We start from the raw sequence: 17,208 nt of genomic DNA on the forward strand, positions 1-17,208 counted from the left end.
GAAGAACACCATCCCAACCGTGAAGGACGGGGGTAGCAGCATCATGCTGTGGGGGTGCTTTGCTGCAGGAGGGACTGGTGCACTTCACAAAATAGATGGCATCATGAGGAAGGAAAATTATGTGGATATATTGAAGCAACATCTGAAGACATCAGTCAGGAAGTTAAAGCTTGGTCGCAAATGAGCCCAAGCATACTTCCGAAGTTGTGGCAAAATGGCTTAAGGACAACAAAGTCAAGGTATTGGAGTGGCCATCACAAAGCCCTGACCTCAATCCTATAGAACATTTGTGGGCAGAACTGAAAAAGCGTGTGCAAGCAAGGAGGCCTACAAACCTGACTCAGTTACACCAGCTCTGTCAGGAGGAATGGGCCAAAATTCACCCAATTTATTGTAGGAAGCTTGTGGAAGGCTACCCAAAAATGTTTGACCCAAGTTAAATTTTTTTAAAGGCAATGCTACCAAATACTAATTGAGTGTATGTAAACTTCTGACCCACTGGGAATGTGATGAAAGAAATAAAAGCTGAAATCATTCTCTCTACTATTATTCTGACATTTCACATTCTTAAAATAAAGTGGTGATCCTAACTGACCTAAGACAGGGAATATTTACTAGGATTAAATGTCAGGAATTGTGGAAAAACTGAGTTTAAATGTATTTGGCTAAAGTGTATGTAAACTCCCGACTGTACCTGCATACTGCAGTTTAGAATAGCCTGCATAGGCTATTCACAACTTTCCCAAGTCACTGCATGCATCCGGAGTAGAGTTATTCTACCAACCGATTTATGACGTGCAGTTAAATGGTGGGAGGAAGCAAATTAATTCCCAGAAGAGCTTGTTGTCAGACAATACAGTGTGGATGGTTAGCGGGGGGGGAGGATTGAGGAAGGGAGAGTATTTTTACTATGGGATCAGAATGCCTTGCCATATTTGGGAGTAGTAGAGATGACAAATCCTTGTGTTTAAAGGAGACTACAAAATGACTGACTAAAGTGTTGGTATGTTAGGTTATCTCAAGGTCAAATGTCTCTATTCAATCATAATTCCATTTTGTTTTATGACAGGTCATTTTTCTGGCTTTTAATAACTATTTTGTGGTATCTTTCATGAGGTGCAAAGTCACTTAACAACATGAAGTGACTGACTGTTGTAAATAGAATAAGCCTGCCTCAGAATTGTTTTGGCCAACGTTGACCTTGGGGCTTCATTGAATTGTGTTGGCCAACGTTGACCTTGGGGCTTCATTGAATTGTTTTGGCTATTGTTTACCCCCCAGGCTTAGAATAAGCCCAAACATCTTAACACAATTACAGCAAACAACTAGCTGGCTTCTCCGGGTTAATCAGGATGACACAAGCGTGAGTGTAAATTGTTCACGTCTGTAGAAATCTGCATCAATCACTGAACCGGGCTCTGTGTTGTCCCAGTCTCACATGGGTGTGTTTTTAATGGTATGCAGTACACTGATTGAAAGTATGTTCCCTATAGCCACACGCCATCCTTTTTTAATCCTTTAGTGTCCTAATCTCTGCAGGTGTCGAGGTGGAAACTAATGACTTATAGGCATTAAAATCCCAATGCTGCCCGCGAGACCTTGGCTGGTGGATGGGTGTATGTGTTTGGAAGCAGGTTGTGTGTGTCTGTGTGTGGGGCTTTGTGTGTATTGCGTTCGCGGGCAGCATTGGGATTTTAATGCCTATAAGTCATTCGTTTCCACCTCGACACCTGCAGAGATTAGGGCCCTGAAGAGGAGGAACGCCTCTGCAGCTAACGCTGTCCACTCTCAATATTATCAGGCTTACGTAAAAACCACCCAATGATAAAATATTGAAGAGCCCTTTCTGCTGTTATGGCGCAGTGATAAAAAGTGATTGCAAAGGCCTAGGTGTCCTGATCCTCCTTGCCTCAGTCGACCTACTCTGAATAAATAGATGTATATATTGGCATCTTTTCACTTTCCTTGCTATGGCGGACGCTGTGCAGACGAAACCATTGCTAGTGGGACACGATGCCCTTAGGGACTCATGAGGTTGTCCTGGTTGCTTCTTGAGGCTTCTCTCCTAATTGATATGCACTGTATGCTGTTAGAATCTATGCTAACAGCATGTCTATAAACATGGTATTGCTAATGGTTGAGGGTTAAATGGGAGAAGGAACTCCCTGAGGAACAACAGTGGCAAGTGTTACTGAGTGGACCATCCTGGCTAAATAAATGAAATATGAAGTGGTAGTTGCATCACTTGGGGTCCACTCCAAGGAGATACTATGAGTTGAAAGAGACCGGGGCACCATGCCAATATTCATTTAGTGTCTTTTGACTGGTCAGTACTTGAGTAAACAATGTTAAACCTTGGAAGACTCATGCCAGGATGAGGAAACTCTATTATCTGAGCATGTTTTATATCTGATCTGGTTTATAGTAGCCTATCTAATCTCTCAGATAAAGCCATGAATTATTACTTGAAGGGACAAACACTTATTTTTATTTTTTTATTTTTTATTTTTTTGGGGGGTAGATCAGCTTTAATATTGCAGATTGTAACTTCCATCAATGTAATTGTCTGCATCACTTCCAATCCCCCATATGTTTTTTTTCTCGTGTGTGTGTACATACATACATACATACAGTGGGGGAAAAAAGTATTTAGTCAGCCACCAATTGTGCAATTTCTCCCACTTAAAAAGATGAGAGAGGCCTGTAATTTTCATCATAGGTACACGTCAACTATGACAGACAAATTGAGAAAAAAATATCCAGAAAATCACATTGTAGGATTTTTTATGAATTTATTTGCAAATTATGGTGGAAAATAAGTATTTGGTCACCTACAAACAAGCAAGATTTCTGGCTCTCACAGACCTGTAACTTCTTCTTTAAGAGGCTCCTCTGTCCTCCACTCGTTACCTGTATTAATGGCACCTGTTTGAACTTGTTATCAGTATAAAAGACACCTGTCCACAACCTCAAACAGTCACACTCCAAACTCCACTATGGCCAAGACCAAAGAGCTGTCAAAGGACACCAGAAACAAAATTGTAGACGTGCACCAGGCTGGGAAGACTGAATCTGCAATAGGTAAGCAGCTTGGTTTGAAGAAATCAACTGTGGGAGCAATTATTAGGAAATGGAAGACATACAAGACCACTGATAATCTCCCTCGATCTGGGGCTCCACGCAAGAGCTCACCCCTTGGGGTCAAAATGATCACAAGAACGGTGAGCAAAAATCCCAGAACCACACGGGGGGACCTAGTGAATGACCTGCAGAGAGCTGGGACCAAAGTAACAAAGCCTACCATCAGTAACACACTACGCCGCCAGGGACTCAAATCCTGCAGTGCCAGACGTGTCCCCCTGCTTAAGCCAGTACATGTCCAGGCCCGTCTGAAGTTTGCTAGAGTGCATTTGGATGGTCCAGAAGAGGATTGGGAGAATGTCATATGGTCAGATGAAACCAAAATATAACTTTTTGGTAAAAACTCAACTCGTCGTGTTTGGAGGACAAAGAATGCTGAGTTGCATCCAAAGAACACCATACCTACTGTGAAGCATGGGGGTGGAACCATCATGCTTTCGGGCTGTTTTTCTGCAAAGGGACCAGGACGACTGATCCGTGTAAAGGAAAGAATGAATGGGGCCATGTATCGTGAGATTTTTGAGTGAAAACCTCCTTCCATCAGCAAGGGCATTGAAGATGAAACGTAGCTGGGTCTTTCAGCATGACAATGATCCCAAACACACCGCCCGGGCAACGAAGGAGTGGCTTCGTAAGAAGCATTTCAAGGTCCTGGAGTGGCCTAGCCAGTCTCCAGATCTCAACCCCATAGAAAATCTTTGGAGGGAGTTGAAAGTCCGTGTTGCCCAGCGACAGCCCCAAAACATCACTGCTCTAGAGGAGATCTGCATGGAGGAATGGGCCAAAATACCAGCAACAGTGTGTGAAAACCTTGTGAAGACTTACAGAAAACATTTGACCTGTGTCATTGCCAACAAAGGGTATATAACAAAGTATTGAGAAACTTTTGTTATTGACCAAATACTTATTTTCCACCATAATTTGCAAATAAATTCAAAAAAATTCTTACAATGTGATTTTCTGGAAAAAAATTTCTCATTTTGTCTGTCATAGTTGACGTGTACCTATGATGAAAATTACAGGCCTCTCTCATCTTTTTAAGTGGGAGAACTTGCACAATTGGTGGCTGACTAAATACTTTTTTCCCCCACTGTACATACATACATACATACATACATACATACATACAAACATACTTTTTCCCCTCACTGTATTTGATCCCCTGCTGATTTTGTATGTTTGCCCACTGACAAAGACATGATCAGTCTATAATTTTAATGGTAGGTTTATTTGAACAGTGAGAGACAGAATAACAACAAAAAAATCCAGAAAAACGCATGTAAAAAATGTATTAAATTGATTTGCATTTTAATGAGGGAAATAAGTATTTGACCCCTCTGCAAAACATGACCTAGTACTTGGTGGCAAAACCCTTGTTGGCAATCACAGAGGTCAGATGTTTCTTGTAGTTGGCCACCAGGTTTGCACACATCTCAGGAGGGATTTTGTTCCACTACTCTTTGCAGATCTTCTCCCAAGTCATTAAGGTTTCGAGGCTGACATTTGGCAACTCGAACCTTGTGCTCCCTCCACAGATTTTCTATGCGATTAAGGTCTGGAGACTGGCTAGGCCACTCCAGGACCTTAATGTTCTTGAGCCACTCCTTTGTTGCCTTGGCCGTATATTTTGGGTCATTGCCATGCTGGAATACCCATCCATGACCCATTTTAAATGCCCTGGCTGAGGGAAGGAGGTTCTCACCCAAGATTTGACGGTACATGGCCCGTCCATCGTCCCTTTGATGCGGTGAAGTTGTCCTGTCCCCTTAGCAGAAAAACACCCCCAAAGCATAATGTTTCCACCTCCGTGTTTGACAGTGGGGATGGTGTTCTTGGGGTCATAGGCAGCATTCCTCCTCCTCCAAACACGGCGAGTTGACTTGATGCCAAAGAGCTCGATTTTGGTCTCATCTGACCACAACACTTTCACCCAGTTCTCCTCTGAATTATTCAGATGTTCATTGGCAAACTTCAGACGGGCATGTATATGTGCTTTCTTGAGAAGGGGGACCTTGTGGGCGCTGCAGGATTTCAGTCCTTCACGGCGTAGTGTGTTACCAATTGTTTTCTTGGTGACTATGGTCCCAGCTGCCTTGAGATCATTGACAAGATCCTCCCGTGTAGTTCTGGGCTGATTCCTCACCGTTCTCATGATCATTGCAACTCCACGAGGTGAGATCTTGCATGGAGCCCAAGGCTGAGGGAGATTGACAGTTCTTTTGTGTTTCTTCCATTTGCGAATAATCGCACCAACTGTTGTCACCTTCTCACCAAGCTGCTTGGCGATGGTCTTGTAGCCCATTCCAGCCTTGTTTAGGTCTAAAATCTTGTCCCTGACATCCTTGGTGAGCTCTTTGGTCTTGGCCATGGTGGAGAGTTTGGAATCTGATTGATTGAATGCTTCTGTGGACAGGTGTCATTTATACAGGTAACAAACTGAGATTAGGAGCACTCCCTTTAAGAGTGTGCTCCTAATCTCAGCTCGTTACCTGTATAAAAGACACCTGGGAGCCAGAAATCTTTCTGATTGAGAGGGGGTCAAATACTTATTTCCCTCATTAAAATGCAAATCAATTCATAAAATTTTTGACATGCGTTTTTTCTGGATTTTTTTGTTGTTATTCTGTCTCTCACTGTTCAAATAAACCTACCATTAAAATTATAGACTGATCATGTCTTTGTCAGTGGGGAAACGTACAAAATCAGCAGGGGATCAAATACTTTTTTCCCTCACTGTATGTGGGTGAGCTATCAGAGCAGTGTGGTGGTGAAGATGAAGCTGAGATTCTACGCCCTGGCTCTGGGGACTCTTATATGTTGAGCCAGGGTGTGTAGGTTTCATTGTTTAGTTTTCTAGGTTTGTGTTCTAGTTCGTGTATATCTATGTTGGCCAGGGTGGTTCCCAATCAGAGGCAGCTGTAGCTTGTTGTCTCTGATTGGGGACCATACTTAGGCAGCCTGTTGGCACATGTTTATTGTGGGATCTTGTTCCGGAAGGTTTGTGTTCAACCCAGGACTTCACGTATCGTTTGTTTTGTTGTTTTGGTTCGTGTTGTGTACTGCAATAAAGGAATGTACGCATATCACGCTGCGCCTTGGTCCGCTTCATCATGTAACGATCGTGACAGGGAGCCAGAAATCTTTCTGATTGAGAGTGGGTCAAATACTTATTTCCCTCATTAAAATGCAAATGAATTTAGAACATTTTTGACATGCGTTTTTCTGTTTTTTGTTGTTGTTATTCTGTCTCTCACTGTTCAAATAAACCTACCATTAAAATTATAGACTGATCATTTCTTTGTCAGTGGGCAAACGAACAAAATCAGCAGGGGATCAAATACTTTTTTCCCTCACTGTACATACATACAGTGGGGAGAACAAGTATTTGATACACTGCCGATTTTGCAGGTTTTCCTACTTACAAAGCATGTAGAGGTCTGTAATTTTTATCATAGGTACACTTCAACTGTGAGTGACGGAATCCAGGAATCCAAAAAATCCAGAAAATCACATTGTATGATTTTTAAGTAATTAATTTGCATTTTATTGCATGACATAAGTATTTGATCACCTACCAACCAGTAAGAATTCCGGCTCTCACAGACCTGTTAGTTTTTCTTTAAGAAGCCCTCCTGTTCTCCACTCATTACCTGTATTAACTGCACCTGTTTGAACTCGTTACCTGTATAAAAGACACCTGTCCACACACTCAATCAAACAGACTCCAACCTCTCCACAATGGCCAAGACCAGAGAGCTGTGTAAGGACATCAGGGATAAAATTGTAGACCTGCACAAGGCTGGGATGGGCTACAGGACAATAGGCAAGCAGCTTGGTGAGAAGGCAACAACTGTTGGCGCAATTATTAGAAAATGGAAGAAGTTCAAGATGACGGTCATTCACCCTCGGTCTGGGGCTCCATGCAAGATGTTACCTCGTGGGGCATCAATGATCATGAGGAAGGTGAGGGATCAGCCCAGAACTACACGGCAGGACCTGGTCAATGACCTGAAGAGAGCTGGGACCACAGTCTCAAAGAAAACCATTAGTAACACACTACGCCGTCATGGATTAAAATCCTGCAGCGCACGCAAGGTCCCCCTGCTCAAGCCAGCGCATGTCCAGGCCCGTCTGAAGTTTGCCAATGACCATCTGTATGATCCAGAGGAGGAATGGGAGAAGGTCATGTGGTCTGATGAGACAAAAATAGAGCTTTTTGGTCTAAACTCCACTCGCCGTGTTTGGAGGGAGAAGAAGGATGAGTACAACCCCAAGAACACCAGCCCAACCGTGAAGCATGGAGGTGGAAACAAAATTATTTGGGGATGCTTTTCTGCAAAGGGGACAGGACGACTGCACCGTATTGAGGGGAGGATGGATGGGGACATGTATCGCGAGATCTTGGCCAACAACCTCCTTCCCTCAGTAAGAGCATTGAAGATGGGTCGTGGCTGGGTCTTCCAGCATGACAACGACCCGAAACACACAGCCAGGGCAACTAAGGAGTGGCTCCGTAAGAAGCATCTCAAGGTCCTGGAGTGGCCTAGCCAGTCTCCAGACCTGAACCCAATAGAAAATCTTTGGAGGGAGCTGAAAGTCTGTATTGCCCAGCGACAGCCCCCGAAACCTGAAGGATCTGGAGAAGGTCTGTATGGAGGAGTGGGCCAAAATCCCTGCTGCAGTGTGTGCAAACCTGGTCAAGACCTTCAGGAAACGTATGATCTCTGTAATTGCAAACAAAGGTTTCTGTACCAAATATTAAGTTCTGCTTTTCTGATGTATCAAATACTTATGTCATGCAATAAAATGCAAATGAATTACTTAAAAATCATACAATGTGATTTTCTGGATTTTTGTTTTAGATTCCGTCTCTCACAGTTGAAGTGTACCTATGATAAAAATTACAGACCTCTACATGCTTTGTAAGTAGGAAAACCTGCAAAATCGGCAGTGTATCAAATACTTGTTCTCCCCACTGTACATACATACTGTGATGTCACGAGAGGCTGTGTCCTGGAGGGACGTTACATCCCCCTGAGGTGGCTGCAAACCCAGACAGCTATGGCTCCATCTGCTGGTATGGTCGGGAACTCCACCCCTCTATGGCCAATCTTCCCACGCAGCTGAAACAAATGAGGAGCTGATGAGCTGAAGGTTTGGGAAGGGAAGAGACACACTGAGGGAGTGTGTGGGGGGTGAAGAGACACAATCTCCAACCTGGGCTCTCTGGAGGACAAGAGTGCTGCACGTCCACTTCCATGAGGAATATAAGGATTTGGAGATACTTACCTTTGGGAAATACTCACCTTTGGATATATGCACCTGTGGAAATACGTGAGAGACATTTGGAAGGACTTTTTGTTGGGTTGGCCACTAGCTGCAACGTGGACTACAGTAAGGCTGGGGAAAAGTTATCTGAGCGAGTGAGAATTATGATTTTGGATGTGGAAGAGACATCCCTGAACTGTTAACCCTTAAAGAGCCACAAGAGAACAGAATTTTGTTATATTTTCGTTAATTTCCCAAGACCTATAATAAAATCCTTGTTTTGTTTGAACCTTGTCTCCTTGCACTACGTGAGCAATCCCGCTGAAAGCTGTGTAGCCTCTCGTGACGTCACAGATGGTGGAGAATACGGGCACGCTCAAGCGTTAATAGTGCATGTCAGAGGAGGATACCGAAGGTTTGATCACCCAGTTTTCCAAGTTGGCCGTAGGCTCCCCGCCGACTGAAATGGAGGACATATTGAAAGCCCTTGTTGCTGGCCAGCAAGCCCAGATGCAAGCAAACGTGGCTCTCTTGGAGGAGCAAAAGAAAGCCAACCTTCTGAAGGCAGAGGAATTGCAGTTGCAGAGACAGAGGGTGGTCCAAAATACCCGCCCAATAAAGGCAAGTGACTTTATATCTAAGATGGGAGCTACCGATGACATTGAGGCATACCTGCATGCATTTGAGGCCACGGCCACTAGGGAAGCCTGGCCCAAGTAACAGTGGGTTGGTCTGTTAGCCCCCTTTCTAACCGGGGAATCGCTGAATGCTGTCCGGGACCTGGGCCCTGACCAGGTTACTGACTATGATGCCCTGAAGTCTGAGATCCTCAGCAGATATGGACTCACAAAGTTTGGTATGGCCCAGCGCTTTCACAGCTGGACCTTCCAACCAGACCAACCTCCTCGGGCGCAGATGCATGAACTTGTCCGAATCGCAAGGAAATGGCTGGATCCGCAGAGGAATCCAGCAGCGGCGGTGGTGGAGGCCGTTGTGGTGGATCGTTACCTCACGCGCCCTGCCTTATGAGGCAAAACGGTTCATCAGTCAACAGGCCTTGACCACGGCTGATCTGACCGTGGAAGCTGTGGAAAAGTACCAGGCCACAGCGGAGATGCTGAATGCTTCCCGAAAAGACCCCAGGAGTGCGGCCCCACCACAAATGGGAAGAACCCGTCCAAAGGACCCCAAGGTCTCGAACCCAGCCACGTCAGGACTTATCCCGGCTCCAGGGGGAGCCAGAAACCAGGCGGGTCCAAGAAGAGTACACCAGGAGGGGGAAACTCGACAGTGTTACCGGTGTGGGGAGATGGGACATATCTCCTGGCAGTGTGGGAAACCAGCCGATGAACCTATGCCCACTGCGGAGTCCTCCAGCTCAGCACCCACACACCGTTTTGCCTCGCTCTTGGGAGTCGTAGATGGCGGCCCAGATCGACCCCCCACCTGCCCGGTAACTGTGAATCACCATGATGTGGAGGCCTTACTGGATTCTGGTAGCCGGGCCACCCTGGTGCGTAAGGATTTGGTGGGCCCAACGTGTCTGACCCCCCGGGGAAAGTCCTCCCAGTTTCCTGTGTCCATGGGGACACCAGAGAATACCCCATTACTGAACTTACAATGACCAGCACACGGGGAACCATACACACGACGGCGGGGGTGGTTGATTCCCTCCCCGTCCCTGTCCTAATTGGACGAGACTGCCCAGCCTTTTACCCACTCTGGAGAGAGTCTCAGGAGAGGATAACCCGAGTACCTCGGAAACGGAGAGGCAAGACTCATGCTGGGAAGGCTCCGGTGCAATCCTCCGAATTACTCACTCCCGCCCGGGCTCTGATAGGGATGGCAGGTGCCCAGACCGACACAGAGACGGAGCTACAGAATCTGGACAAAGAACTGTCTGGTCTGAAGGGGACCGCTGAGAGGTATCGTTTGTTAAAGCAACAGTTAGACATGAAGACAGAAGAGTTAGATATCCTCCAGGCTAAACTCCAACAGAGCTCCTTCCATAAGCAACAGGAGGAGCTGGAGAGGCTGCGCAGGACCATCGAGGAGTGTGAGGAGACCCTGCGCAGTAGTAAGGAGGTCCAGAAGAAGGCAGAGGAGAAGTACAAGGTGTTGGAGAACAAGATGAAGAATGCGGAGGCAGAGAGAGAGAAGGAACTGAAAGCTGCTCAACAGAAGCTAAACTCTGCTAAAACCAAGGCTGATGCGTTCAGTAAGAAACTCAAGGAGAGACAACAGGAGGCTGAGTCCCTGGTCCTAGAGGTGGAGGAGTTGAAGAGAGAGCAGGCTGGCAAGCACCACGGCAATGCGGACGCCCTCTCCCGGCGTGATGCCTTCTTCGCTGCCTTTACCCGACGAGGACGTCGGTCCCGAGGAGGGGGATGTGTGATGTCACGAGAGGCTGTGTCCTGGAGGGACGTTACATCCCCTGAGGTGGCTGCAAACCCAGACAGCTATGGCTCCATCTGCTGGTATGGTCGGGAACTCCACCCCTCTATGGCCAATCTTCCCACGCAGCTGAAACAAATGAGGAGCTGATGAGCTGAAGGTTTGGGAAGGGAAGAGACACACTGAGGGAGTGTGTGGGGGTGAAGAGACACAATCTCCAACCTGGGCTCTCTGGAGGACAAGAGTGCTGCACGTCCACTTCCATGAGGAATATAAGGATTTGGAGATACTTACCTTTGGGAAATACTCACCTTTGGATATATGCACCTGTGGAAATACGTGAGAGACATTTGGAAGGACTTTTTGTTGGGTTGGCCACTAGCTGCAACGTGGACTACAGTAAGGCTGGGGAAAAGTTATCTGAGCGAGTGAGAATTATGATTTTGGATGTGGAAGAGACATCCCTGAACTGTTAACCCTTAAAGAGCCACAAGAGAACAGAATTTTGTTATATTTTCGTTAATTTCCCAAGACCTATAATAAAATCCTTGTTTTGTTTGAACCTTGTCTCCTTGCACTACGTGAGCAATCCCGCTGAAAGCTGTGTAGCCTCTCGTGACGTCACAATACATACATACAGTGGGGAGAACAAGTATTTGATACACTGCCGATTTTGCAGGTTTTCCTACTTACGAAGCATGTAGAGGTCAGTAATTTTTTAGCATAGGTACACTTCAACTGTGAGAGACAATCTAAAACAAAAATCCAGAAAATCACATTGTATGATTTTTAAGTAATTAATTTGCATTTTATTGCATGACATAACTATTTGATACATCAGAAAAGCAGAACTTAATATTTGGTACAGAAACCTTTGTTTGCAATTACAGAGATCATACGTTTCCTGTAGGTCTTGACCAGGTTTGCACACACTGCAGCAGGGATTTTGGCCCACTCCTCCATACAGACCTTCTCCAGATCCTTCAGGTTTCGGGGCTGTCGCTGGGCAATACAGACTTTCAGCTCCCTCCAAAGATTTTCTATTGGGTTCAGGTCTGGAGACTGGCTAGGCCACTCCAGGACCTTGATATGCTTCTTACGGAGCCACTCCTTAGTTGCCCTGGCTGTGTGTTTCGGGTCGTTGTCATGCTGGAAGATCCAGCCACGACCCATCTTTAATGCTCTTACTGAGGGAAGGAGGTTGTTGGCCAAGATCTCGCGATACATGGCCCCATCCATCCTCCCCTCAATACGGTGCAGTCGTCCTGTCCCCTTTGCAGAAAAGCATCCCCAAAGAATGATGTTTCCACCTCCATGCTTCACGATTGGGATGGTGTTCTTGGGGTTGTACTCATACTTCTTCTTCCTCCAAACACGGCGAGTGGAGTTTAGACCAAAAAGCTCTATTTTTGTCTCCTCAGACCACATTACCTTCTCCCATTCCTCCTCTGGATCATCCAGATGGTCATTGGCAAACTTCAGACGGGCCTGGACATGCGCTGGCTTGAGCAGGGGGACCTTGCGTGCGCTGCAGGATTTTAATCCATGACGGCGTAGTGTGTTACTAATGGTTTTCTTTGAGACTGTTGTCCCAGCTCTCTTCAGGTCATTGACCAGGTCCTGCCGTGTAGTTCTGGGCTGATCCCTCACCTTCCTCATGATCATTGATGCCCCACGAGGTGAGCTCTTGCATGGAGCCCCAGACCGAGGGTGATGACCGTCATCTTGAACTTCTTCCATTTTCTAATAATTGCGCCAAGAGTTGTTGCCTTCTCACCAAGCTGCTTGCCTATTGTCCTGTAGCCCATCCCAGCCTTGTGCAGGTCTACAATTTTATCCCTGATGTCCTTACACAGCTCTCTGGTCTTGGCCATTGTGGAGAGGTTGGAGTCTGTTTGATTTAGTGTGTGGACAGGTGTCTTTTATACAGGTAACGAGTTCAAACAGGTGCAGTTAATACAGGTAATGAGTGGAGAACAGGAGGGCTTCTTAAAGAAAAACTAACAGGTCTGTGAGAGCCGGAATTCTTACTGGTTGGTAGGTGATCAAATACTTATGTCATGCAATGAAATGCAAATTAATTACTTAATAATCATACAATGTGATTTTCTGGATTTTTGTTTTAGATTCCGTCTCTCACAGTTGAAGTGTACCTATGATAGAAATTACAGACCTCTACATGCTTTGTAAGTAGGAAAACCTGCAAAATCGGCAGTGTATCAAATACTTGTTCTCCCCACTGTATATATACACACACACACTACCGTTCAAAAGTTTGGGGTCACTTAGAAATGTCCTTGTTTTTGAAAGAAAACAATTTTTTGTTCCATTAAAATAACATCAAATTGATCAGAAATACAATGTAGACATTGTTAATGTTGTAAATGGCTATTGTAGTTGGAAACGGCAGATTCTTTTATGGAATATCTACATAGGCGTACAGAGGCCCATTATCAGCAACCATCAGTCCTGTGTTCTAATGGCACGTTGTGTTTGCTACTCCAAGTTTATCATTTTAAAAGGCTAATTGATCATTAGAAACCCCTTTTGCAATTATGTTAGCACAGCTGAAAACTGTTGTGCTGATTTTAAAGAAGCAATAAAACTGTCCTTCTTGAGACTAGTTGAGTATCTAGACTAGTTGAGTATCTGGAGCATCAGCAATTGTGGTTTCGATTAGAGGATCAAAATGTCCAGAAACAAATAACTTTCTTCTCAAACTCGTCAGTCTATTCTTGTTCTGAGAAATGAAGGCTATTCCAAGCGAGAAATTGCCAAGAAACTGAAGATCTCGTACAACGCTGTGTACTACTCTTCACAGAACAGGGCAAACTGGCTCTAACCAGAATAGAAAGAGGAGTGGGAGGCCCCGGTGCACAACTGAGCAAGAGGACAAATACATTAGTGTCTAGTTTGAGAAACAGACGCCTCACAGGTCCTCAACTGGCAGCTTCATTAAATAGTACCTGCAAAACACCAGTCTCAACGTCAACAGTGAAGAGGCGACTCCGGAATGCTGACCTTCTAGGCAGAGTTGCAAAGAAAAAGCCATATTTATTCTTTTTTTTTTTAACCAGGTAAGCCAGTTGAGAACAAGTTCTCATTTACAACTGCGACCTGGCCAAGATAAAGCATATCTCAGACTGGCCAATAAAAATAAAAGATTAAGATGGGCACTTAGTTTTTCTGTGGTTAACTTCCTTCTCGTAATATGGTTAATATTTGTAATGACCAGTGAGGATTCCAATGGCTCGGGGTGGGGACACAGGCCAAAAACACTTACTTGTATCCTTACAAATATCTGCATAGGGTCAAATCAGATGCCAAGCTAATCAGATAAACTAAACATTAACTAGATGTTTATGGTTCTGAAGAAGTATTATTCATTTGGTATACTCCTTTTCCATGGAACCCGATGTTAGTGTTTTACCAGGCATGTGTAGCTACAAACACCTTAATTCGTTGCTTTATTAAGTGATAGAAGAGTTTGTAATGACTAAAATAATTCCACCCTTAAAACTGTAGGATTGTGTGAAATGTGTTAGAATCATAAGACTATAATCTGATAATGTGTTTAGCTTAGTTAGAAGTGCAACTAGGGCATTTACTTATTTTTATATCTATGCAAGTAGAGTGCAACTGTGGAACCAATAACAGAAAATAGCATGTGAAACTAGGAAGGAAGTCTGAGTAGGGGTGAAATAGCTACAAGAGGAAAGTAAAGGCTGTTGTGTGAGCTTGCAAGAAGAATATTATAGTGGCTAAGGCTGACTAGGAGCTTTCTTATTGGCTCACTTAGGGGCGTAGTAGAGGTATAAAAGACATTGTGCATTGTATGATTTTCGGAGCACTCTCTGAATAAAGACTGATTATTGTATGTTGGGACTCTGTCTGATTCATTGAACTGGAGTTTTACAACCTTCAGGACTCAGACAGAGATATAAAATAGTTCAGTTTGAACATTGAGATAGAAATTCTCGTGACATTAAGAGATGGAGTCAGTCTGTGTTCTGTTGCTGGCCTTCTGCAGTCTGTCTGGGGCGCGAGGCCTAACCGGCTCCCAATCGGACATCTGCACTGTGCTGAGAGAACTTAGCGCCAAAGTGGAACATCTGGAGAAGGCAAGTAATGGTGAGTGAGTGACTGAGCACGATATGATGGTGTTCTTGCTACATTTTGAAATATTGTGAAATGCCCCAATGGCCGGTACTTCTAAAGCTGAAGTTTAATTTAAATCAGTTTTGGTATGTGTGTGTTCTTGAAATATTTGACGTGCTGTTTCTTCACAGCGAGACTTAAGGTGGCGTTCTCAGCATCACTCTTCCCACCTGCATCAGCTGAAAATAGAGGGCCCTTTGATAATGACACCACCCTGATATTCAAAAATTTTAACACAAACATTGGCCAAGCCTACAGCTCTGGAACAGGTAGCATATTTTACAGCATCATTACTGTTTCTGATTTATTTTGAATTCTAATTTGAGCTCAACACAGTGCTTTTGAGTGTCCGTGACTTGTATACCTTCGGACATCGAACATGCAATTCAACAATTTTTTTATAAATTGAACCAAAAGAAATGAATGTGTACCACGAGTATGATGTTGAAATTAATGCATCTATTGCATGCATCTCCTCTCCCTGCAATGCAGGTATCTTTGCTGCACCGGTGAGAGGGGTCTACTACTTCACGTTCACTTGCAATTCTGGGACTACAGGAAAAGTGAATGCGGCCCTGTTGAAGAACGGCCAAAATATGGCTGCCATGGTTGGAAGTGGTGATGTTGACAGCATGGGGTCAAATAGTGTAATACTGCAGTTAGATGAAGGTGATCAAGTGAACATTATCCTCTGGGGTGGCAACAGCATCTATGACAATGGATACAGGAGCATATTCACTGGTGCCCTGCTCTTTCCAATGTGAGGAGAGCATACCATTTGCTTTAATGATTGTAATGTTTTGTAGGAATGTACAGTCATATGAAAAAGTTTGGGCACCCCTGACAATTTCCATGATTTCCATTTATAAATAATTGGGTGTTTGGATCAGCAATTTCATTTTGATCTATCAAATAACTGATGGATACAGTAATATTTCAGTAGTGAAATGAGGTTTATTGGATTAACAGAAAATTTGCAATATGCATCAAAACGAAATTAGACAGGTGCATAAATTTGGGCACCCCAACAGAAAAATCACATCAATATTTAGTAGAGCCTCCTTTTGCTAAAATAACAGCCTCTAGACGCTTCCTATAGCCTCTAATGAGTGTCTGGATTCTGGATGAAGGTATTTTGGACCATTCCTCCTTACAAAACATCTCCACTTCAGTTAGGTTTGATGGTTGTCGAGCATGGACAGCCCGCTTCAAATCATCCCACAGATTCTCAATGATATTCAGGTCTGGGGACTGGGATGGCCATTCCAGAACATTGTACTTGTTCCTCTGCATAAATGCCCGGGTAGATTTTGAGCAGTGTTTTGGGTCGTTGTCTTGTTGAAATATCCAGCCCCGGCGTAACTTCAACTTTGTGACTGATTCTTCAACATTATTCCCAAGAATCTGCTGATATTGAATGGAATCCATGCGACCCTCAACTTTAACAAGATTCCTAGTACCGGCACTGGCCACACAGCCCCACAGCATGATGGAACCCCCACCAAATTCTACTGTGGGTAGCAAGTGTTTTTCTTGGAACGCTGTGTTCTTTTGCCGCCATGCATAACGCCCCTTGTTATGACCAAATAACTCAATCTTTGTTTCATCAGTCCACAGCACCTTATTCCAAAATGAAGCTGGGTTGTCCAAATGTGCGTTTGCATACCTCAAGCGACTCTGTTTGTGGCGTGTGTGCAGAAAAGGCTTCTTCCGCATCACTCTGCCGTACAGCTTCTCCTTGTGCAAAGTGCGCTGAATTGTTGAACGATGCACAGTGACACCATCTGCAGCAAGATGATGTTGTAGGTCTTTGGAGGTGGTCTGTGGGCTGTTTTTGACCGTTCTCACCATCCTTCGCCTTTGCCTCTCCAATATTTTACTTGGCCTGCCACTTCTGGCCTTAACAAGAACTGTGCCTGTGGTCTTCCATTTCCTCACTATGTTCCTCACAGTGGACACTGACAGCTTACATCTCTGCGATAGCTTTTTGTAGCCTTCCACTAAACCATAATGTTGAACAATCTTTGTTTTCAGGTCATTTGAGAGTTGTTTTGAGGCCCCCATGTTGCCACTCTTCAGAGGAGAGTCAAGGAGAACAACAACTTGCAATTGGCCACCTTAAATACCTTTTCTCGTGATTGGATGCACTTGTCTATGAAGTTCAAGGCTTAATGAGCTCACCAAACCAATTGTGTGTTCCAATTAATCAGTGCTAAGTAGTTACAGGTATTCAAATCAACAGAATGA

General features: G+C 44.5%; 1 protein-coding gene across 1 annotated transcript; it reads left to right on the forward strand.

The window, feature by feature from the left end:
- Positions 1-14,676: 14,676 nt before the first annotated feature.
- LOC121552066 (complement C1q-like protein 2) lies at positions 14,677-15,840 on the forward strand. The gene is made up of 3 exons (XM_041864735.1): positions 14,677-14,934; positions 15,093-15,230; positions 15,454-15,840. The coding sequence occupies exons 1-3, from the start codon at positions 14,796-14,798 to the stop codon at positions 15,723-15,725; spliced, it is 549 nt and encodes a 182-aa protein (XP_041720669.1). The 5' UTR covers positions 14,677-14,795; the 3' UTR covers positions 15,726-15,840.
- Positions 15,841-17,208: the final 1,368 nt, after the last annotated feature.

The sequence above is a fragment of the Coregonus clupeaformis genome, chromosome 36 (assembly GCF_020615455.1).
Source record: "Coregonus clupeaformis isolate EN_2021a chromosome 36, ASM2061545v1, whole genome shotgun sequence".
Lineage (NCBI taxonomy): Eukaryota > Metazoa > Chordata > Actinopteri > Salmoniformes > Salmonidae > Coregonus > Coregonus clupeaformis.

Excerpts from the sequence above, each read along its gene's own strand:
- LOC121552066 (XM_041864735.1), top strand. The coding sequence starts at position 14,796 with ATGGAGTCAGTCTGTGTTCTGTTGCTGGCCTTCTGCAGTCTGTCTGGG. Across the intron at positions 14,935-15,092 it reads TCTGGAGAAGGCAAGTAATG|CGAGACTTAAGGTGGCGTTC; the intron begins GTGAGTGAGTGA and ends GTTTCTTCACAG. Across the intron at positions 15,231-15,453 it reads AGCCTACAGCTCTGGAACAG|GTATCTTTGCTGCACCGGTG; the intron begins GTAGCATATTTT and ends CCTGCAATGCAG.